General features: G+C 56.8%; 1 protein-coding gene across 1 annotated transcript in view; it reads left to right on the plus strand.

The window, feature by feature from the left end:
* The first annotated feature begins 431 nt into the window (after window positions 1-431).
* NUP210 (nucleoporin 210) overlaps window positions 432-17,734 on the plus strand; it is a 90,899-nt gene continuing 73,596 nt past the window's right edge. The window contains exons 1-3 of the mRNA XM_068982179.1: window positions 432-604; window positions 14,437-14,573; window positions 16,517-16,648. Coding sequence (XP_068838280.1) covers window positions 432-604; window positions 14,437-14,573; window positions 16,517-16,648 — 442 coding nt within the window. The remainder of the gene's footprint in view (window positions 605-14,436; window positions 14,574-16,516; window positions 16,649-17,734) is intronic.

The following is a 17,734-nucleotide window of genomic DNA, read 5'->3' on the forward strand; positions in this document are numbered from 1 at the left end:
GGCGCTGCCTGGGGCCCAGTGAATGGCTGCGGGTGGCACCAGGGGTCCGAACGTGGAGGCCGGGAAACCGTGCAGCGCTTCCCGCGTGGTCGACGGGCGTCCTGCAGGCCGGCGCCGGATTCGCCCTGCCCGCGGTGACTCGGGCGCACGCCCCGTCCCACTCAGCCACCCCCCGCGGGGCCCCGGGCGCGCCCCAGCCCCTCGCTCCGCCCCGCAGGGCCCGGGGCTGGGGCTGGGAGCCCGGCCCCTTCAGTTCCCGCGCTCAGGTCCCGCCGGGGCCCAGGAAGTGGCCCCGGGCCGCGGCCCTCGCCCCGCCCCACTCCCTCCCGCGCTTATCACCTGCCGGCCGGGCGCGCGACCGGGGACGGAGGGCGCGAGGGGAGCGCGCGGGCCGCCGGGCACCGGGTCGCGGGAGGTGACGCGCGGCGAGGATGGCGGCTGGGGGCCGAGGGCTGCGGCCGCAGCTGCTCCTGCTCTCGGGGCTGCTGGCGCTGGGACCCGGCGCGCTGGCGGCCAAGCTCAACATCCCCAAGGTGCTGCTGCCCTTCACGCGGGCGACGCGCGTGAACTTCACGCTGGAGGCCTCGGAGGGCTGCTACCGCTGGTGAGGAGCGGCCCGGCGCGGGCCTGGGACGCGGGCGGCCGGGCGGGCGCGCTGCAGGTGCGCGGGCGCGGGGAGAGGGCCGCGGCCCCGGGCAGGTCCGGCGGGGCCGGCGGGGCCTGCGGCGCGCGGCCTTCGGGCCGGGCCGGCGCCGGGAGGCGGGGAGCCGCGCTCCCCCGCGGGCCCGCGCAGCAGGTGCGCCGACGCGCGCTCTCGGGCCCCGGGTTGGCGGCCGATCGGCCACTGCCCCGGCTACTGGCCGCTCGTGACCCGGCGGCGTGCGCGCGGGTCGCCGCCACTGCGCATGGCGCCGCCCGGGCCTCGGCGCGTCGCGCAGGAGGGGGCCTGCCGGGCGCGGGGTGCGGCCGGGAGCCCAGCGGTAGGCTGGACTCGCGGAGGGCGTCTGGCGGGCGCGGCGGAGGGCCTCCGATGGCCTATCGGTCCGGGGCTTCCGGAGGGACCCTCTGCTGGGGGAGAGGGTCACAGAGAGCTGCCGGCCCGGGCGCGTCCACGTGGTCGCACTCCGTTCTCCTTCAGCCTCCGGGAGGGGTAGTCGGCGCCCTGCGGAGCCCTGGGATGGGGACGCAGGCAGCTCGCTGGAGTCTGCCTGGTGACTCGTTCCTGGCGCCGGCCTGGTGTGGGAACCTGGCTTGTGGGGAAGCCGGGAAGGTGTGCGCGGGAGTTGGGTCAGCAGTGCAGCGTCTTGGGAGGGAATGTAAGCCTTTGATGAGAGATCTTTCGGACAAACCCTTGGTTTTTAACACATGATACACCTACATTGGAGAAAGAAATGGCAACACAGTCCAGTATTCTTGCCTGGAGAAAGTCATGGACAGAGGAGCCTGGTGGGCTACAGTCCATGAGGTCACAAAGACTCAGACAGGACTGAGCGACTAACACTCACAGCTACGTTACAGATGGAAGATGCAAACGAATGGTTGGTGATTCACCCCAGGTTGCCCACAGAGCAGGGCTGCCCTGGATGCCTAGCTTGCTGGGGGCTCAGGAATTCTGCACCTTGTGGGGGGTGTGATCTGGGAAGCCCAGGAGCTAATGAGACTAGGGGTCCGCCTCACCCCAAGGTGGCTGGGCGATGCGGTCCAGCTGCTCCATCCCTCGGATGGAGAAGGCGGCCTGTGGTGGCCTCCCCTCGCAGGAGATTCATTCCCAGCAGGGCGCTGAGTGCTGGGTGTGGCGGAGGCCCTACCACACCTCCCTGCCACCTCGCTGGAGATGAAAGGGAGGGGTGCCGCCCGCATGCTACACCCTGCTCCTTCCTTTGGTTGCTTGTTTCCAGGCTAGACTGTAACAGGTGTGATTGCATTACAGAGTCCAGCGTGTGTTAAGTCTGTGGGGCCAGTAGTCCGTGGATATTGAGAGAGCGTGCTGCTGGGGCTCTGACTGTTTTCCCCTGAGTCACTTCAGGCGTCTCTGACCCTTTGCAACCCCGTGGACTGTAGCGCGCCAGGCGCCTCTGTCCATGGCATTCTCCAGGCAGCAAGGCTCAAGTGGGTTGCCAAACCCTCCTCCAGGGGATCTTCCCAACCCAGGGCTTGAACCAGCATCGCCTGCATTGCAGGCAGATTCTTCACCCACTGAGCCCCCTGCATGCATTGCTAGTGCCGATTTGATTTCTGAAGGTCGCCTCCTGAAATGACAGTGCAGTTAGCCAAACGCATTTTCGGGCTAGTGCCTTCTGCACCTGGGGGGTCGTATTTCCGGCTTGGTATCAGAGGCTGAGCTTCGCTCTGACTTTTCTGCATCCTTGTCCAGGGCCCTGACTGGAGTTGGGGGATCAGCTGTCAGCCCAGACTTGGCCTGAGACCGTGCTCCTCCTCTGGTTGAGGTCGTCTCTTCTCTTGACATGGGGACAAGGGAAAGGAAGCCGACTGTTACAAACAGCTGGCTTCAGACGAGCCCCCTTGGGTGTCCTTGTGTGCTGCTCTCTGAGATTCTAGAGCTGTGTTTTTTGTTTTTGAAGTAACAACTGTTTTTTTTTTCTTCCCCCCTACCTGCTGTTTTTGGAAAAACTGATGGATTTTAATTTACCTATCTAGCTTCTTAGGAGGAAGGGGGAAAAACAACAACAAAAAATGCCTCATCTGTGATGCACCAGGGGAGTGCTAAGTACCTTATAACTTGTTTTGAATCAGATCCATAGTCTTTTTTTTTTTTGCAAATGTGTGACTGCTTAAGCGTCTCAGAGGTATTTGGTGCTGTGACTTCTCCCTTAACGTCACAGGAAAAGCTTCTGTTCTTCAAGCGCTGGAAATGTTTGTTTTCAGTCCCCTCTTCCTAGCCCAGTCAGGTGTTGTTTCAGTTTTTGAAGAGTTGCTCCTGGAACTTTAAGAGCGGGTGTGCAGGCAAGCTTTCTATCCGCCTTCTTCTTCACCCGAGGAGGTCACTGTGAAGTCTGTGAGGTGGAGAACAGAGAGCGTGAAAACGCCCCTGGACTCTGGGGGAGTGTTTGCCCATCCTTTGCATTTTCAGCCCAGCTCCCAGTTTTCTGGATCATTGCACACCTGAGCCAGAGGCTTTCAGTTTACTTTCCCTGTTTCTTGATTTTATAGCATCAAATACTCAGGCAATTTTAAGGGGAGGAGAGCTATAGAGATCATTAAGTCAAAACTGTGCACACATCAGTGCGAGCCTCGGGAGGCCGGTACTCTGGGGGACTGAGTGGTGGTCTCCATCAGGCAGGAGCCCACGGAAGGGGGCAGGGAACGGTGCCTCTTTGGGGATGTGCAGCCTCTGGCTAATTGGCCAGACCTGACTGAACCCCTCCTGTCGCACCAGTATTGCTGGTTTTGTGACAAGTTCCTGGTTCTTTTTTGATATTTCGTGTCATTCCTTGGGTGCACGCTCAGTCGGAGAGTCGTGTCCAGCTGTTTAGGACTCCATGGACTGTAGCGTGCCAGGCTCCTCTGCCCATGGGATTTCCCAGGCAAGAGTACTGGAGTGGATTGCTGGGCTGGTGACCGGGGCCTGGCTGTGCCCCTACCCCCACCCCGGCCCACGGGTCCTGGTTCCCCCATGGGTGCTCGGGTCCCCCCTCCCGGACCCACAGAAGGAGGTGACGGCAAGTGTGTTTACCTGCTTCCTGGGTGGTTTTCTTCCTGCTTCCCTTGCCTGTCCCTGACCCCTCACCCCACTCTGCTCTCGCGGTGACTTCCGCCCTGTCAGCCCTGCCTCTGTGTGTGTGTGTGTGTTGGGGGGACGGTTAGCCAGTGGGTGGAGGGTGTCTTCCTCTGCCCACACCCACCTCTTCACTGCACAGCCATTACTTCTCCTTTTTCCACTCCTGACCTCCCCTGTCCTTGGGTTCCCATGTCCGGTTAGACACCCTGAAGATAAATTTCATTTCTGGCGCCAACGTGTTTCTATTTTTTCTTTAGAAAAAAGAATTGGTGAAATACACATATCATTAAAGTAAGCATCTCTAAGCGTCCAGCTCGGTGACATCAGCTATGTTCACGTTGTTATGCAGCCATCTCCGCCATCATCTCCAGAACTCTTTCATCTTCCCAAACTGAGACTCAGTCAGGGTCTGCTAACGCTCCTCCCGGCCTCCAGCCCCGACATCCACCTTCTAGTCTCCTTAACACACTGTGATATCAGCCCGTTTCCTTCTTCACCCCATCCCTGGAAGTAGCAACATTGTTTTGACTCATGTTTGTTTTTATGGTTGCTTCAGATGGACGGCGAATGATATAGGCTTTCTGTTTACACGAGTGATAGACAGGTTCCTCTTTAAATACTTCTGCAGGACTTCCCTACTGGTCCAGTGGTTAAGGCTTCCACTTTCACTGCAGGGGTATAGGTTAGATCCCAGGTTGGGGGAACCAAGATCCCACATGCCTCAGGGCATGGCCTAAAGGGCGTGGTACTTTAAAACTTTTTAAAGTACCTTTTCGATAAAGAAGAATCAATTTTTTTTTATTAAAGTAGGAAAATTATACAAGGGTAACTTGGATATAACTGGAGGTAGAAAGAGAGGGGCTGGGAACTGGGGAAGGCACCAGTGTCCAGGCAGCCGCCGAGGTGGGTGGGTGGCCAGACACCCAGGCCCAAAGGCAGGGACTTGAGCCCTGCAGGCGGGGGCGGCCGAGGCGGCCAAAGAGCAGAGCCTGCGTTTCTGCTAATTCCTTTGCATATCTTGCGTGTTACTCTCCACTCAATCCTGAAAAGAAAACACCTCAAGAGTGACCACCTGCTGCACAAATAGGGAACCGAGCAGAGCCAAGTTCAAAGCCAGGTGACAGGGACTTCCCGGCGGTCCAGTGGTTAAGACTGCTTCCCAATGCAGAGGGTGTGGGGTTGATCCCTGGTCAGGAAGCTAGGATCCCACATGCCTCCTGGCCAAAAATGCCCCAAAACATAAAACAGAAGTAATGTTGTAACAAATTCAATAAAAACTTGGGGGGAGAAAAAAGGCCCACTTAAAAAAACCAAAGACGAGTCACAGGCTTGTGCCTTCTCAGTCCTGGGATGCCCAGGAAATGTGCCAGGCCTTCTCATCAATGGCCGTTTTACTCAGGTTCCTTCAGTAGGGCTTTCGGAAAGTGGACTGTACGCTGAGAAGCAGGATTACGGATGTAAGCGGGGTCGGGGTCATTGAGGACATGGAGTCATTTTTCACTGAGGTCTGTCGGCCTGGGCGCTCCTGTGGGCAACTGCAGGTAGACAGAGTCTGCTGGCTGTTTTGAACAATCTGGGTGCATTTATCACAAGAGGGGAGGGTGGTGTCCGGGTGAGCGGTCTAGAGACCAACCTCACTGAGGTGTTTCTAGGAATGTGTCCTTGGGCAGGTGACATCCCATCCATGCTGTTGTCTCCGTGGGTATCATATGGAAGTTTCAGTTGGCTTGTTGGGAGGCAAATAAAATATTTGTGCTGTGTTTTGTTCTGTGCCTGACACATAATAAGCACATAATAAATGACATTTTTTTTCTTTTTTAAAAAATATAGTACCAGCAGTTTGAATGAAATGAGACAACATGTCTTGAAGAATTCAATCGGGGTTTCACTTGGCTAGACTGTCCTGAGTTGCCTGCATGTGACAGGAAACTGAAACCACAATAGTTTAAATAAACTTTGAAGTTACGTAAAGTTTAAATAAACTCTGTTTTGGCAGCGTTTGCTTCAGGCTGCACACAGGGCGCAGTGAGGTCAGCAGAGCCTGGTCTGAGGTCCTAGGCCTGGACCTCTGCCTGGGGCTCCCTGGACAGCAGTTCCAGCCCTGCAAACCCCATCACTGCTGTCGGGGCTCACCCTGGGTCTGGACTCCTCCAGCCCAGGGTTCACACTGCTTCCTGACCAGGCCTCCCAGTGTCCCAGGAGCATGGGTGCCCAGAACCTCATGGTCTGAGGGTGGAGAAGAGCCACAGAAAAGCTGGGTGCTGTTACTGAGGAGGGGGGCAGAGGCTGGGCAGCCAAAACCCAACACGGGTCCCCTGCAGGAATGACCCCACGTGTGCACATTTACCCAGCTCTGTGTGTGTGTGTGTGTTGGGGGTGGGGACGGTGTGTATACCCTGGGTTTGCTCAGCTGGGGCCCTTGACGGGAGCTGCTGTGATCTGGCAGGGGGAGGGGGTGGTCTTGCTGGAATGTGGGTGAGAAATTCTAGAGGAAAAGAGGCAACAGGGCCGCAGGCCACCAGCACTGCGGCACAGGCTCCCCCAGCTGTGGGTGCCCCGCCCCCTCTCCTGTGCAGGGCCTGCGGGAGGGCTCTCAGAACACCTTGGTGCCTTCCAGTCCACTTAGGACATTTGGTAAAATTAAGTTTACAGCCACAGACCTTCTCATAAAGAAAACTACAAGCCCGCGTTGCCTCACTTGTAAATTCTGTGAAACATTTAAGGAGGAAATAGTACAAATCCTTTACAAACTCTTTCAGGAAAAACAGAAAGAACAGTCATTTCGCAGCTTATTTTTATGAGGCCAATATTACACTGATTGCAAACCAGGCACAAATATTACAAGAAAAAGAAATTCACAGACCCAGAGTTCAAGATTCCTTCACAAAATAGCAAATCAAGTCCAGAAAAATATGAAAAGGGTAATGGATTATGACCACCTGGGCTGGTTCCCAGGAATGCAAGGTTGGTTTAATACTAACCAATCAGTGTAATTGCTTGACCAACAATAAACAATTCTATCAACCAAATGAAGAAGAAAAGCCATATAATGGTCTCAGTATGTGCAGAGCATTCAAGAGTCACTTATTATAGAAAATGCGGCACATTTGGAGTAGAAGAGACTCCATAACAAAACGAAATGAAGGTGTCAGTTTCTCAGTCATGTCCAGACCTTTGCGACCCCTGTAGCCCACCAGGCTCCCCTCTCCACGGAATTGTCCAGGCAAGAACACTGGAGTGAGTTGCCATTTCCTTCTCCAGGGGATCTTCCTGACTTAGGGATTGAACTCTGGTCTCCCACAATGCAGGCAGATTCTTTACCATCTGAGCCTCCAAGGATGCCTGTCGATCTCTTAAAGGGCATCTGTACAAACTGGCAGCAGGGTCTTACCTGCGTGCAGCAGGGGCAAGAAATGAGCACGCCGTGGACGAGGGAGTCTGACGGGGAGGAGGGTCACGCGTGCCCTGGTCTCGGGGCCTTTGCGCTCTCCTGTGCTTTTGCCGGAATGCCCTTCTTGCAGTTATTCAGGGACCCCGTGGCAGCCCCTCCTGCTCACACATCCCGCCTGAGTGAGGCTCCCTTCAGCATCCAGGTGGAAACTGCAGCCCTGCCCTCCCCCGGCTTCGGTTTGTCCGCAGCCCTGGTCCCACTCACTTGTCTGTTCTTATTCTCTTCCTACCAAAAAGTAAGCTCCGTGAAGTGGGGAGCTGATGTTCAGGTGGTGCTTTGCTGTGTTCCCAGTACCTCGGAAGTACCTGGAACATCGCACAAAACCCAATACAAACGGATTCGTGCCTGAATGAATGAGTCCACCAGGGACCCCAAGGAGGACTGGCTGTGGGGTCAGCATAAGCCCAGGGAAGGCGGGGGGACGGGAGCTGGGGGGAAGGAGCCCAGCCGGGAAACCCACCTCTGACTCTTTGCTGTGACTCGGGGCTCTGAGGATGTCTGTCTGTGGTTGGGGGTGGGGCCCTTCACTCAGGGAAGCGGATGGACAGGTCAGGCATCAGTGATCACGACCGAGAAGGACCCCTGTTCTCTTCCTCCCTTTAAAAATCAAAAGTTCTTGTGGTTGGAATCTTGCCAAACACCTCAGGGCCACGAGCGCTCATTTGGGCACCTGCTCCTGGTTCCTGAGTTTGAGAGCTTACTGTGTGCGAGGCCCTGTGATAAGGTGTCTATCATCCTATCTAATCCACCCCAACCCTTTGCAGCAGGTATCATTTTTCTTCCCATTGTACAGATGCAGAAACAGAGGCCCAGAGAAGTTGACTTGTTTGTTCAAGGTCACACAACTGGTGTGTGGCAGTGCCCTAGCGTCCTAGGCCTTCACCTTCTCGGCAGAGAACAGGGCCATCTTGCCAGCACCGCCTGTGCCAGGGGCCTGGGGAGGGCCAGCTCCTCCTGCGGGCCTTGGGGCGATTGAGTAGGGAGGGTGGGCAGGGAGGGTGGGCAGGCCTGCTGGCTTTGGCGAAGACGCACGGAAGGACGGATGGACAGGCTGAAGCAGCTCTCATCCTTCCTGAGCAGCTGCATCAGTGCATTTACACTGGGGGCAGGGCCCTCCCTGGTGGTCCAGTGGTTGAGCGTCTGCCCTCCAATGCAGGCGAGCTGGGTATGATTACCTGGTTAGAGAACTAAGATGCTACGTGCCACGGGTCAGCTGAGCCTGTGGGCCGCAGCTGGAGAAAAGCCCGCACACCGCAACAAAGGACGGTGCGGCCAACATAAAGTAAACAGAAAACTTAAAACAATTAAAAGAGCAAACAGGAAAACTGGGGGCAGAGGAAGGCTCTTGTGCAGAAAAGCCGTTGAGCCTGAACCTGCTTCTTTGGCAAACACGAGGCTGTATCCAAATGACCTGGCTCTTAGGGCTGGTTCCCACGTGGGCGTCCCAGCCTTCCACCCCACGCAGACCCTGTCTTCTCTATCGAGTGCCCAGCCGTCTCTGAGCCCACAAGGGTCAGGCTGGGGAAGCCATTGCGGCCCGCGTGGTGTCTTTCCCTCTTTCCTTGCCTTCCTCGCCTGGGTCCTCCCCAAGCAGCGTGGACACGGTCTGGTTGTTAGCTCTCCGGCCAGCCTTGTGGAGGCCGCTCGGTCCTTGTCTGAGATACCCTGGAGACGGCGGCTGATGGACAGACCCCGCCCCTCACAGCTGCCCCAGGAATGCACTCTGATATTTCCTCCCCAAACTGCAGCCACTCAGCCGCTGTTGCACGCTGCCTCTTCAAGGTCCTGCCTGTACTAGAACTGTTTCCTTCAAAATGACTACCTTTGGGAACACTGGAGATGCTCCTCCATTAACATTTAGGAGCTCATACGTCTGATACGTTTGTATTTCCTGAAACAGTAAAGATGAATGTGGGCTAATTAAAAGACGTAGAGACTCAATCTAAAAGTAGCTCATCTGCGCCTCGCGGCTCTGTGGCGCTGTGTGTTTCTGGGGAAAGCACTCGTGTGTTGCGAGGACTGTCTGATCTGGGCTCACACAGCTATGACCACTGGCCCTGCCACTCATGGCTGTGTGGCTTTGGGGAAATTACTCAACCTCTCTGAGTCTCAGTTTGGCTTTATCCACACATGTCTGCTGGAGGGTTAAGTGATCTGATGGATCGAAGGATTTAGCTCTGGGCTCACAGGGCAGACAATGCCTTTCATTATCTTCTGTGCCCTCCCTATATTACTCCGGTTCTCCGGAGACCCACGATTAATAGGAGATACATATGTGGCTTCCCAGATGGCGCTGGTGCTAAAGAACCCGCCCGCCAAAGCAGGACACGTAGAGACGCGGGCTCGATCCCGGGGTCGGGAGGATCCCCTGGAGGAGAGCATGGCAACCCACTCCAGTGTTCCTGCCTGGAGAATCCCGGGGACGGAGGAGCCTGGTGGGCTACAGTCCACAGGGTCACAAAGAGTTGGACATGACTGAAGTGACTTAGCGTAGACGAGTGGGGGCTTTTTGTTCTAGTCAGGCCTCAACTGAGTGGGTGAGAGCCACCCACACTGGGGAGGGTCATTTCCTTTACTGGTTTACTGGTTTAAGTGCTGATCTCATCCCCAAACGCCCTCAGACACACCCAGAATAATGTCTGACCCTGTAGCTGGGCACCTCATGTCCCAGCCAGACTGACATGTGAAATGAGCCGCCGCATGGCCCCAGCACACTTCTGTGTTTTAAAAGAACCGTGTCTGGATATCTCTGTTTGCCGCACGCAAGGGGCTCCTGCCTGTCAGCCCCCTTATCTCCACTCCCTCTGCCCGGCTCGGGCTGCAGGGTGATTAACCGTCGTGTCTGTGAAGGATGGCCTGTCCTCCCTGCGTGGAGGAGGTGATTCTTCTCTTGCCAGGTCCCGGGGGCAGCAGCTTTCCAGAACTGCACAGGATCAGCTCTTCCCTTCGCAGCCCAGGAGGGAGCCAGCCTCCTCTGCGGGCAGCTCTCAGGGCGACCAGAGCTCTGAGACGCAGACACAGCACTTCTGAGGGACTGAGACGTGATTCGAACGGCAGGGAACATCCGCGTTTGGGTTTGGAGCCCTGTGTCCTGACCCTGGCCCTCAGAGAGGCCCTAAACCAGCCCGTCTTCACTCCGGGGGCTGTAGAGGCTCAGACGGTAAAGAACCTGCCCGCAGTGCGGGAGACCGAGGTTGCACCCCTGGGTGGGGAAGACCCCTGGAGAAGGCACTGGCACCCCCACTCCAGGATTCTCGCCTGGAGAATCCCATGGACAGAGGAGCCTGGCGGGCTACAGTCCGTGGGGTCACAAAGGGTCACAGCTGACACTGTCACGTCAACACTTCACTCCTCCGAAAAATGAGCGCACAGCAACTCTCCAAGTTACATCTAACGCTGACGGGGAAATGCTGTGATTTAGAAGTTAGACGGACACAGAAAAGGGCAGAATAACACCGTGAACACCCATATTCCCAGGGTCAAAGCAGGCACTGTTAGCAGCGTGTGTGTTTGGCTTTCTCCCCTTAGGAGACGTTGTGGGTGGAGCGGCGGCCCCCTCTGCTGCCGCTCCTAGTCTTCAGCCCCTGCCCCCAATCCCCACTCTGAATTTGGGCTCCAGGGGTCCCTTCCCTTTCGAATCCCTGAGAATCCCTTGACAAGCACCTTCGAAACAGGGACACCCGACACCAGGCCCCTGCTGGGCTCTCTGCTCTTAAAGGCACAGCCTGAGCACACTGCCTGCAAGCATCCTCCAAGGTAACCGAGAATAACCCTCTGCAGGGGGTTACGCCCTGTCTTACGCCCTCTAGGTGGTTGGGATGAGCCCGCCAGCTTCAGATGTGGGGCCCTAGAGCCGGGTGAGAGGGGGCGGTGGTGGGGGGTGCGCTTTCCAGCGCCCCAGCTCCCTGTGAGGGTGGACCGTGGCTCCCTTGCCCTGAGCTCCCCTGAGCGGGAGCCCCTGTCTGCTGGCTGGACCCTGCTGCAGTCCTGAGTGGGCGGTGGGTGGCTGCACTGGCTGGTCTGTGTTATCTCCAGGCTGCACTTACTGCCCTCGTACCCACTCTAAGTGTGAAGAGGAGGGGCTTCTTTAAGAGCTGCTGGGAGCCCAGGCTGGGATTAGACACCATCCCCAGGGCTCTCCATCCCCTGAAGGCCTGCCCCGGGACCACTCACTGTGTCCAAAATGCAGGGGCCCCCGGGTTATAAGGATGATCGGGATGTTTGCGGTGAAATAATACGCGTCATTAAAATTAAGATCAACCAGTGATCAGACTCTCACCCCTGCAGTGGAAGTGCAGAGTCTTAACCGCGGGGCCACCAGGGAAGCCCCTACCTACTGCTTTTTAAGAAGGCAGCGAGGACATTTTAGATGTGCTTTGCTGTGTATTTCTCTTGGACAGGGCGGCTTAGGGCTGTCCCTGTACCTAGCAGAGCCCCGCAGCCCTGGAGGCCCTGGTTGAGGGGTGGGGTGCCCCCGGCCAGGCTCTGGGGCCACAGGCATCTCAGGGGCCACTCATGGGGGGGCCTGGGTGTAGGAGGACTCCAGGCCTCTTGGACTTAAATGAGGGCAGTCCGCTCTTATCTGTGTTGACTTCTTTACTGGGAGAGTGAGATTAATTCACTGCCCTGAGGGAGTGCGAAAAGAGCTTGTCATCCCTGTTCTTGAGGAGCCTGAGATTCACGGTTGGGGAGGTATTTAGAGCCTGGATTCCTGGCTCCCAGGGGCCACTGAACAAGGCGCCCCACATTGTTTCTCAAAGTTAGAAGCAGAAGACAATGGGCTGTCTTGTTTTTTAAAACAGACTCTTAAAAAGAGCAGTCTTAGGTTGATTAAAAAATATGAGCCCAAATTACAGCAATTTCCTGTGTATACCTCCTCCCCCCACAGCATCTGCCTCCGTCAACATCCCCTACCAGATGGTGCATTGGTTTCAGTTGGTGAGTCTGCACGTGTGTGTGTGTGTGTGTGTGTGTGTGTGTGCACGCGCGTGCGTGCTCGTGGTCCGTTGTGACTGACGCTTTGCGACCCCATGAACTGCAGCCCACTAGGCCCCACTGCCCATGGAATTTCCCAGGCAAGGTACTGGAGTGGGTAGCCAGGCCCTTCTCCAGGGGATCGTCCCGACCCAGGGACCAAGCCCAGGTCTCCTGCACGGCAGGCAGATTCTTTACCCCTAGCGCTGCTTGGGAAGCTGTACCTGCGTGGACCCCTTATCACAATCAACGTCTGTGTGCCGTTACTGTCCACAGCCGGGACTGATTCACTGTAGCCAGCCAAATGTGTCGCGACTGTATCATTAGAGTATCACACAGAGTAGTCTCACTGTCCTAAAAATTCTCTGTGCTCAGCCTGTTCATCCCTCACTCCCCTTGTCATTGAAACATTTTTTTAAAGTTTGGAGCAATTTTAGATTTACAGGAAAGTTGCGAAGATAACACAGAGTTCCTCTGTGCCTTCGCCCAGCTTCCCCTGCAGTTAACATCCTTTCAGACCAGGATTGCTGAGAACGGGAAACGGTAGCCCTGGTACTTGAGCTGACTAAACTCTAGCTGGTTTGGGCTGCGTCAGGGCCTCCACTGAGCGTCCGTCTTTACCCCTGGGTCCCCTGGATCCAAGCTGCGCCCTCCGTCACATTGTCTCCCAGTCTCTCAGGTCTGATCTCTCTGTGTTTTCTGTTCTTGTTTCCATGTCAGGTTTTTTTTTTTTTTTTCTTCAAAGTGAGGTATAGTTGATTTACAATGTTGTGTTAATTCCCACAGCAGTTTTGTGAGCCTCTGTGCACGTGTGGGGAGGTCTGATGCCCTTTGAAATCACCTTGGAACAACGAAGCTGCCGCAGTTCTGTGGTGTGGGGCGAGGCTGTGCCCCAGACCTGCTCCCTCCTCCCTGTCTGGGCTCAGTCTTTGTTGTCTCCGCTGGTCTCTGAAATGTACTCTTCTCGGGGCAGGTCTCTTGCTGCGGGGACCACAGGTGCATTTCCCTGGGGGCTTGGACGTTCATCTCCCTCGGCCTCGGGTGAGGTTCATTCTCAGAGTAGAGGCGTTGCTACACCCTGCTGGGTGCTGTGTGTTCGCCTGTCTGAGCGTCCGTGCTGAGCTTGGAGAGGCTTGCATCGACTTGGAGATGTCAGTCGGGTATATTTCACACCATTGCCTTTTAACAGCAGACTGTACAAGTTTCCTTCTGAGTAACCCAGGACACTGAGGCTCCAGGCAGTGAAAGCCCAGGGCGGGGGTGGCAGCCATGACTTGGGAGTGCCCACTCCCTGCTGGGCACCACGGTGCTGCACGCAGCCCTGGGGACCACGGGTGCCCTTCCCTGGGGCCTCCCCGCCTGGAGCACATGGAGGGCAGCCCTGACTGCGCTCTGAAAAGTGTGGATCAGATTAGAATGTTCACCTGCTCAGAATAAATCTTAGTTCCTTCCTGTGGCATCCAATGCCTGCTTGCCCTCCGTACCCCGTGTCCCTGAGCTCAGCACCCCATCTTCCTGACCTTAGCACCTTGACCTCAGCGTCGATCTCCTGACCTCCCGAGTGGCTGTGCTCACCTGGTACTGCAGCGTCCACTGGGCTCCTCCCCACTCTCCGCATCTTGCTCCCCTGGGAACTGCTGCTACACCAGGTCTCAGATGAGAAACCTCACGCTAACCCTGGGTGCCTGCTCATCACACTGTCCCTTCAGCCGGGTTACTCCAAGGCCCGAGTCTCCGAGGGAAGTCACAGATTCTGCGGACCCGTCCATCTGAATGTTTACCTGCGCTTCTGCCCACCTTCACGTAACCTTGGCCCTGAGTGTGCTGGGCCGTAGTGCCTGTTGTCTTGGTTCCTGTGGGCGGGCTCTGGGTTTGCAGAGCTTGTTGGGTAAGGAGGTGACCGTCTGGGAAGCTGCCATATGTGCGACCCAGCCTAGAGATCAGCGGGTACCTGGCCTGTCCTCCTCCCCGGGGGCTGTAGGCACTTTCCCCACTGAGAGTTATTTCCAGTTCCAGGGAATTACCCTGTCAGGACTGTTGAACGTAGGGGTGTTTCCAAGTGTCCCGGCTCCTGTGGGATGAGCTCGGGGCGGGCGGAGCCTGTTCTCAGCAGAGGGGCTTGGCAGCCCAGCTCACCCAAGTCTGAAGCTGGCGGAGCCCGGCCCCTCTCTCCTATGAGTCTAGGGCAGACGGAGGCCACAGCTCTGGCTTCGGGTCGCAGCCCTGCCCCTCCAGCAGCTCCAGGGAGCGCACTCTTATCTTCCCGCTGCAGGTCGTCAACCCGGCCGGAGGTGGCCAGCATCGAGCCTCTGGGCCTGGACGAGCAGCAGTGCTCCCGGAGGGCGGTGGTGCAGGCCCGCCTGTCCCAGCCCGCCCGCCTGACCAGCATCATCTTCGCAGAGGACATCAGTAAGGGCTTCCGGGCCTGGCCCTGGCGGGGAAGGGGGAGGAGGGGAGGTGGGGACACCCTACTGAGGCCTTGGGCCGCTGGGGCTGTGGAGCCGTGGTTGGGCACGCTTCCGCTTCTCTTGTTGGGTTGCAGGACGCCTGCAGAGTGGGTGGGGGGGTCACCAAGCAAGGAGCCCCCAGCCTGGTCCCTCCTGCCAGCGCCATGCTCCGCTTTCCCTCCCGTGGAGGGGGGCTTCCATTTCCAAGTTGTTATTTGTTACCAAAATAACTCTTAGTGATTCGAAATGAAGAGATTTGTGCAGTGTTCACTTCGCCGTCTTTAATTGACCATATTATGGTCATAAGGGGCTCCCCAGGGGGCGCTGCTGCTGCTGCTGCTATCGCTTCAGTCGTGTCCAACTCTGTGCGACCCCACGGATGGCAGCCCACCAGGCTCCCGCGTCCCTGGCTAGTGGTAAAGAACCTGCCCTCCACTGCCGGAGATGTAACAGTTTGATCCCTGGGTCGGGAAGCTCCCCTGGAGAAGGAAATGGCACCCCACTCCAGGATTCTTGCCTGGAAAATCCCGTGGACAGAGGAGCCTGGCGGGCTACAGTCCATGGGGCCACAAAGAGTGCTCAGAAAACAATGAATTCTCCACTGTGCTTTCCCCCCACCTGAGATGGCACGAAAAGGTTCCCAGTTCAGTGTAGGAGTATTTTTCATGGCTGAGTAACGAGCCTTCCCCGCACTGGATATTCAGACTGTTTCTGATGTTTGTTTCAGTGTTATGTAAGAAACTCATGTTACACAAGATAACAATCTGGGGTTCTTTCAGGTTATTTCCTGCCAAGGATAGAGTCCCAGCTTTACTGGGTCACAGCCTATGTAAGTATTTTTAAGACTTTTGATAATGAGGCTGCATGACTTTCTCAGAAAGCTAAGCGTGTTCAAGTAGCTTTATATGATGCCTGGAGAATAGTCGGGATGATTTTTCATCACAAGTTGTTTTTTTACCCTAGATTCTCCAGGTAATGCCATTTATGTATCTTATTAATGGAGCAAATAAAAATGTCTGTGTGGAAGTGCACACACTCTTTTATAGTCGAGTGAGAAGGGCATGGCGACCCACTCCAGTGTTCTGGCCTGGAGTGTCCCATGGACAGAGGAGCCTGGCGGGCTACCGTCCATGGGGTCGCAGAGTCGGACACGGCTAAAGCGACTTAGCACCTCGTTGCTAGTGTTATGCAGCAGTGGTGTACACACGCTCAGATGCACAAGCTCTGGGTGTGGCTCCTGATCTCAGCGCGGGGACAGGTGCTCAGAGCAGCGTCGTCCTTTTTGGGTGCTAACTCGTCAAACCAGGGCCCTTGTTGGGGAGCTCAGAGGTCACAGCTGAGCAAAATTAGGGAGTCTAGGAACTGGTTGCCACAGCGTTAAGAAGCCGTGTGTTTGCTCACTTGCTCTGGGCCTTCTCTCCAGCTGCGGTGAGCAGGGCTGCCCTAGAGTTGCTCTGCGCCCGGCTTCCCCAGGCGGTGGTTTCTCCGTCGTGGAGCTCGGGCTCCAGGGCGCGCGAGCTCAGTCCTTGCGGCTCCTGAGCTTAGTTCCCCATGGCACGTGGGATTTTCCTGGACCAGAGATCGAGCTTATGTCTCCTGCGTTGGCAGGCGGGTTTTTGACCGCTTAGCCACCAGGGAAGCCCCTTGCCACAGCTTTAAATGCTGGTGCCCAGGGTGGAAGAGTACAAGACGGACAATGAATGTGCCTGCAAAGCCCTCACTTCCTGGATGTCTGGGCTGACTCTCAGGCTGAGTGAGGCTCCTGATGACTTGGTTCTTCCAGCCCTGTGTTTTTGGGGTCATTGGTCACCCCCAGTCTTTGCCGAAGTGTGAGACCGCCCACCCTATGAGGCTCTGGAGGGGGTGTGAGCCCCCCACTGCCTGACCGCGCACTCCCACCTGCAGCCACCGGCCAGGTCCTGCGTTGCGACGCCATCGTGGACCTCATCCACGGCATTCAGATCGTCTCCACCACCCGCGAGCTCTACCTGGAGGACGCCCCGCTGGAGCTGAAGATCCAGGCCCTGGACTCGGAAGGTGAGGCCGCCGGGCTGTCCGCCCTCCCCTTGCCTGTGGCCCGCTCTCTCCCTGGGGCGGGGCGGGGGGGGGGGCTTCTCTGGCCAGGAGGGTGTTGTGCCACAGATCGGGACCGCTTCTGAATGGACACCAGGCCCCCGGGGGCAGCAAGGCCACGGCCATGGCCATGACTCCACAGGGCCTAGAGGTCAGCCCTGTGCCTGGAGGGACCCGGTTGGTACAGCATGTCTTTGGGAAGCAACAGCATCGTCTGGGCAGCGGTGGGAGCTGAGAGCGGCTCACAGGGTCAGTGCTGTGACCAGCAGAGGCCTTGAGGGCTGGGCTTGGCTTCCTGGTCCAGACTGCAGACTGTGTGCGTGTGTGCACGCGTGCTCGTGTGTGTGCATGCGTGTGTGCGCATGTGTTCACATGTGTGTGCACGCATGTGCATGCGTGCATGTGTGTGCGTGTACGCACGTGTGCGTGTGTGCACGCATGTATGTGTGTTGTGGGCAGTGTGTCTATGCTGCCAGCCCCATGCACCGACCTTCCGTTTGTAGTAGAGCATTCACTTGTTCTGGGCTGGGACTCTTCTCACAGTATCTGCGTTGCTGGGTGGCTGACTGCCCCGGCTGTAGCCCAACCTCTCAGTCAGGGAACGAAGGGAGTATTTGTAGGTGGAGGTTTTGTCGAAGAAAGTAGGTCAGGCCCAAAGACATCTTTTCAACAAAGGAGCTTTTAAAACTTGCAGTCCAAGTCAAGTCTCACCTTGTCTTTGAAATCTCCCCTGACCGCTCTAGCCCCTGCTTTTAGAAGCACTTTTCCAGATTGGGGTTTCTCGGGCTCGTGGGGTTGACATTTGGGGCAGATAATCCTTTGTGGTGGGGGCTGCCCAGGACACTCACGGCAGGCTGGTCAGCAGCGTCCCTGGTCTCTGCCCTGGATGCCAGGGGCACACCCTGAGCTGTGTCAACCAAGGCTGTCTCCCAGCCATCGCCCAGTGTCCTTTGGGGTCAGAGTCCTGTTTTGGAGTGTCTCCACGCCGTCTTTCCTCTCTGCGTCATTCATCTGGTGAGCTGCCTGGCTTCTCTGAACTGCCCTCTGACC

This window comes from Capricornis sumatraensis, chromosome 10, assembly GCF_032405125.1.
Source record: "Capricornis sumatraensis isolate serow.1 chromosome 10, serow.2, whole genome shotgun sequence".
NCBI lineage: Eukaryota > Metazoa > Chordata > Mammalia > Artiodactyla > Bovidae > Capricornis > Capricornis sumatraensis.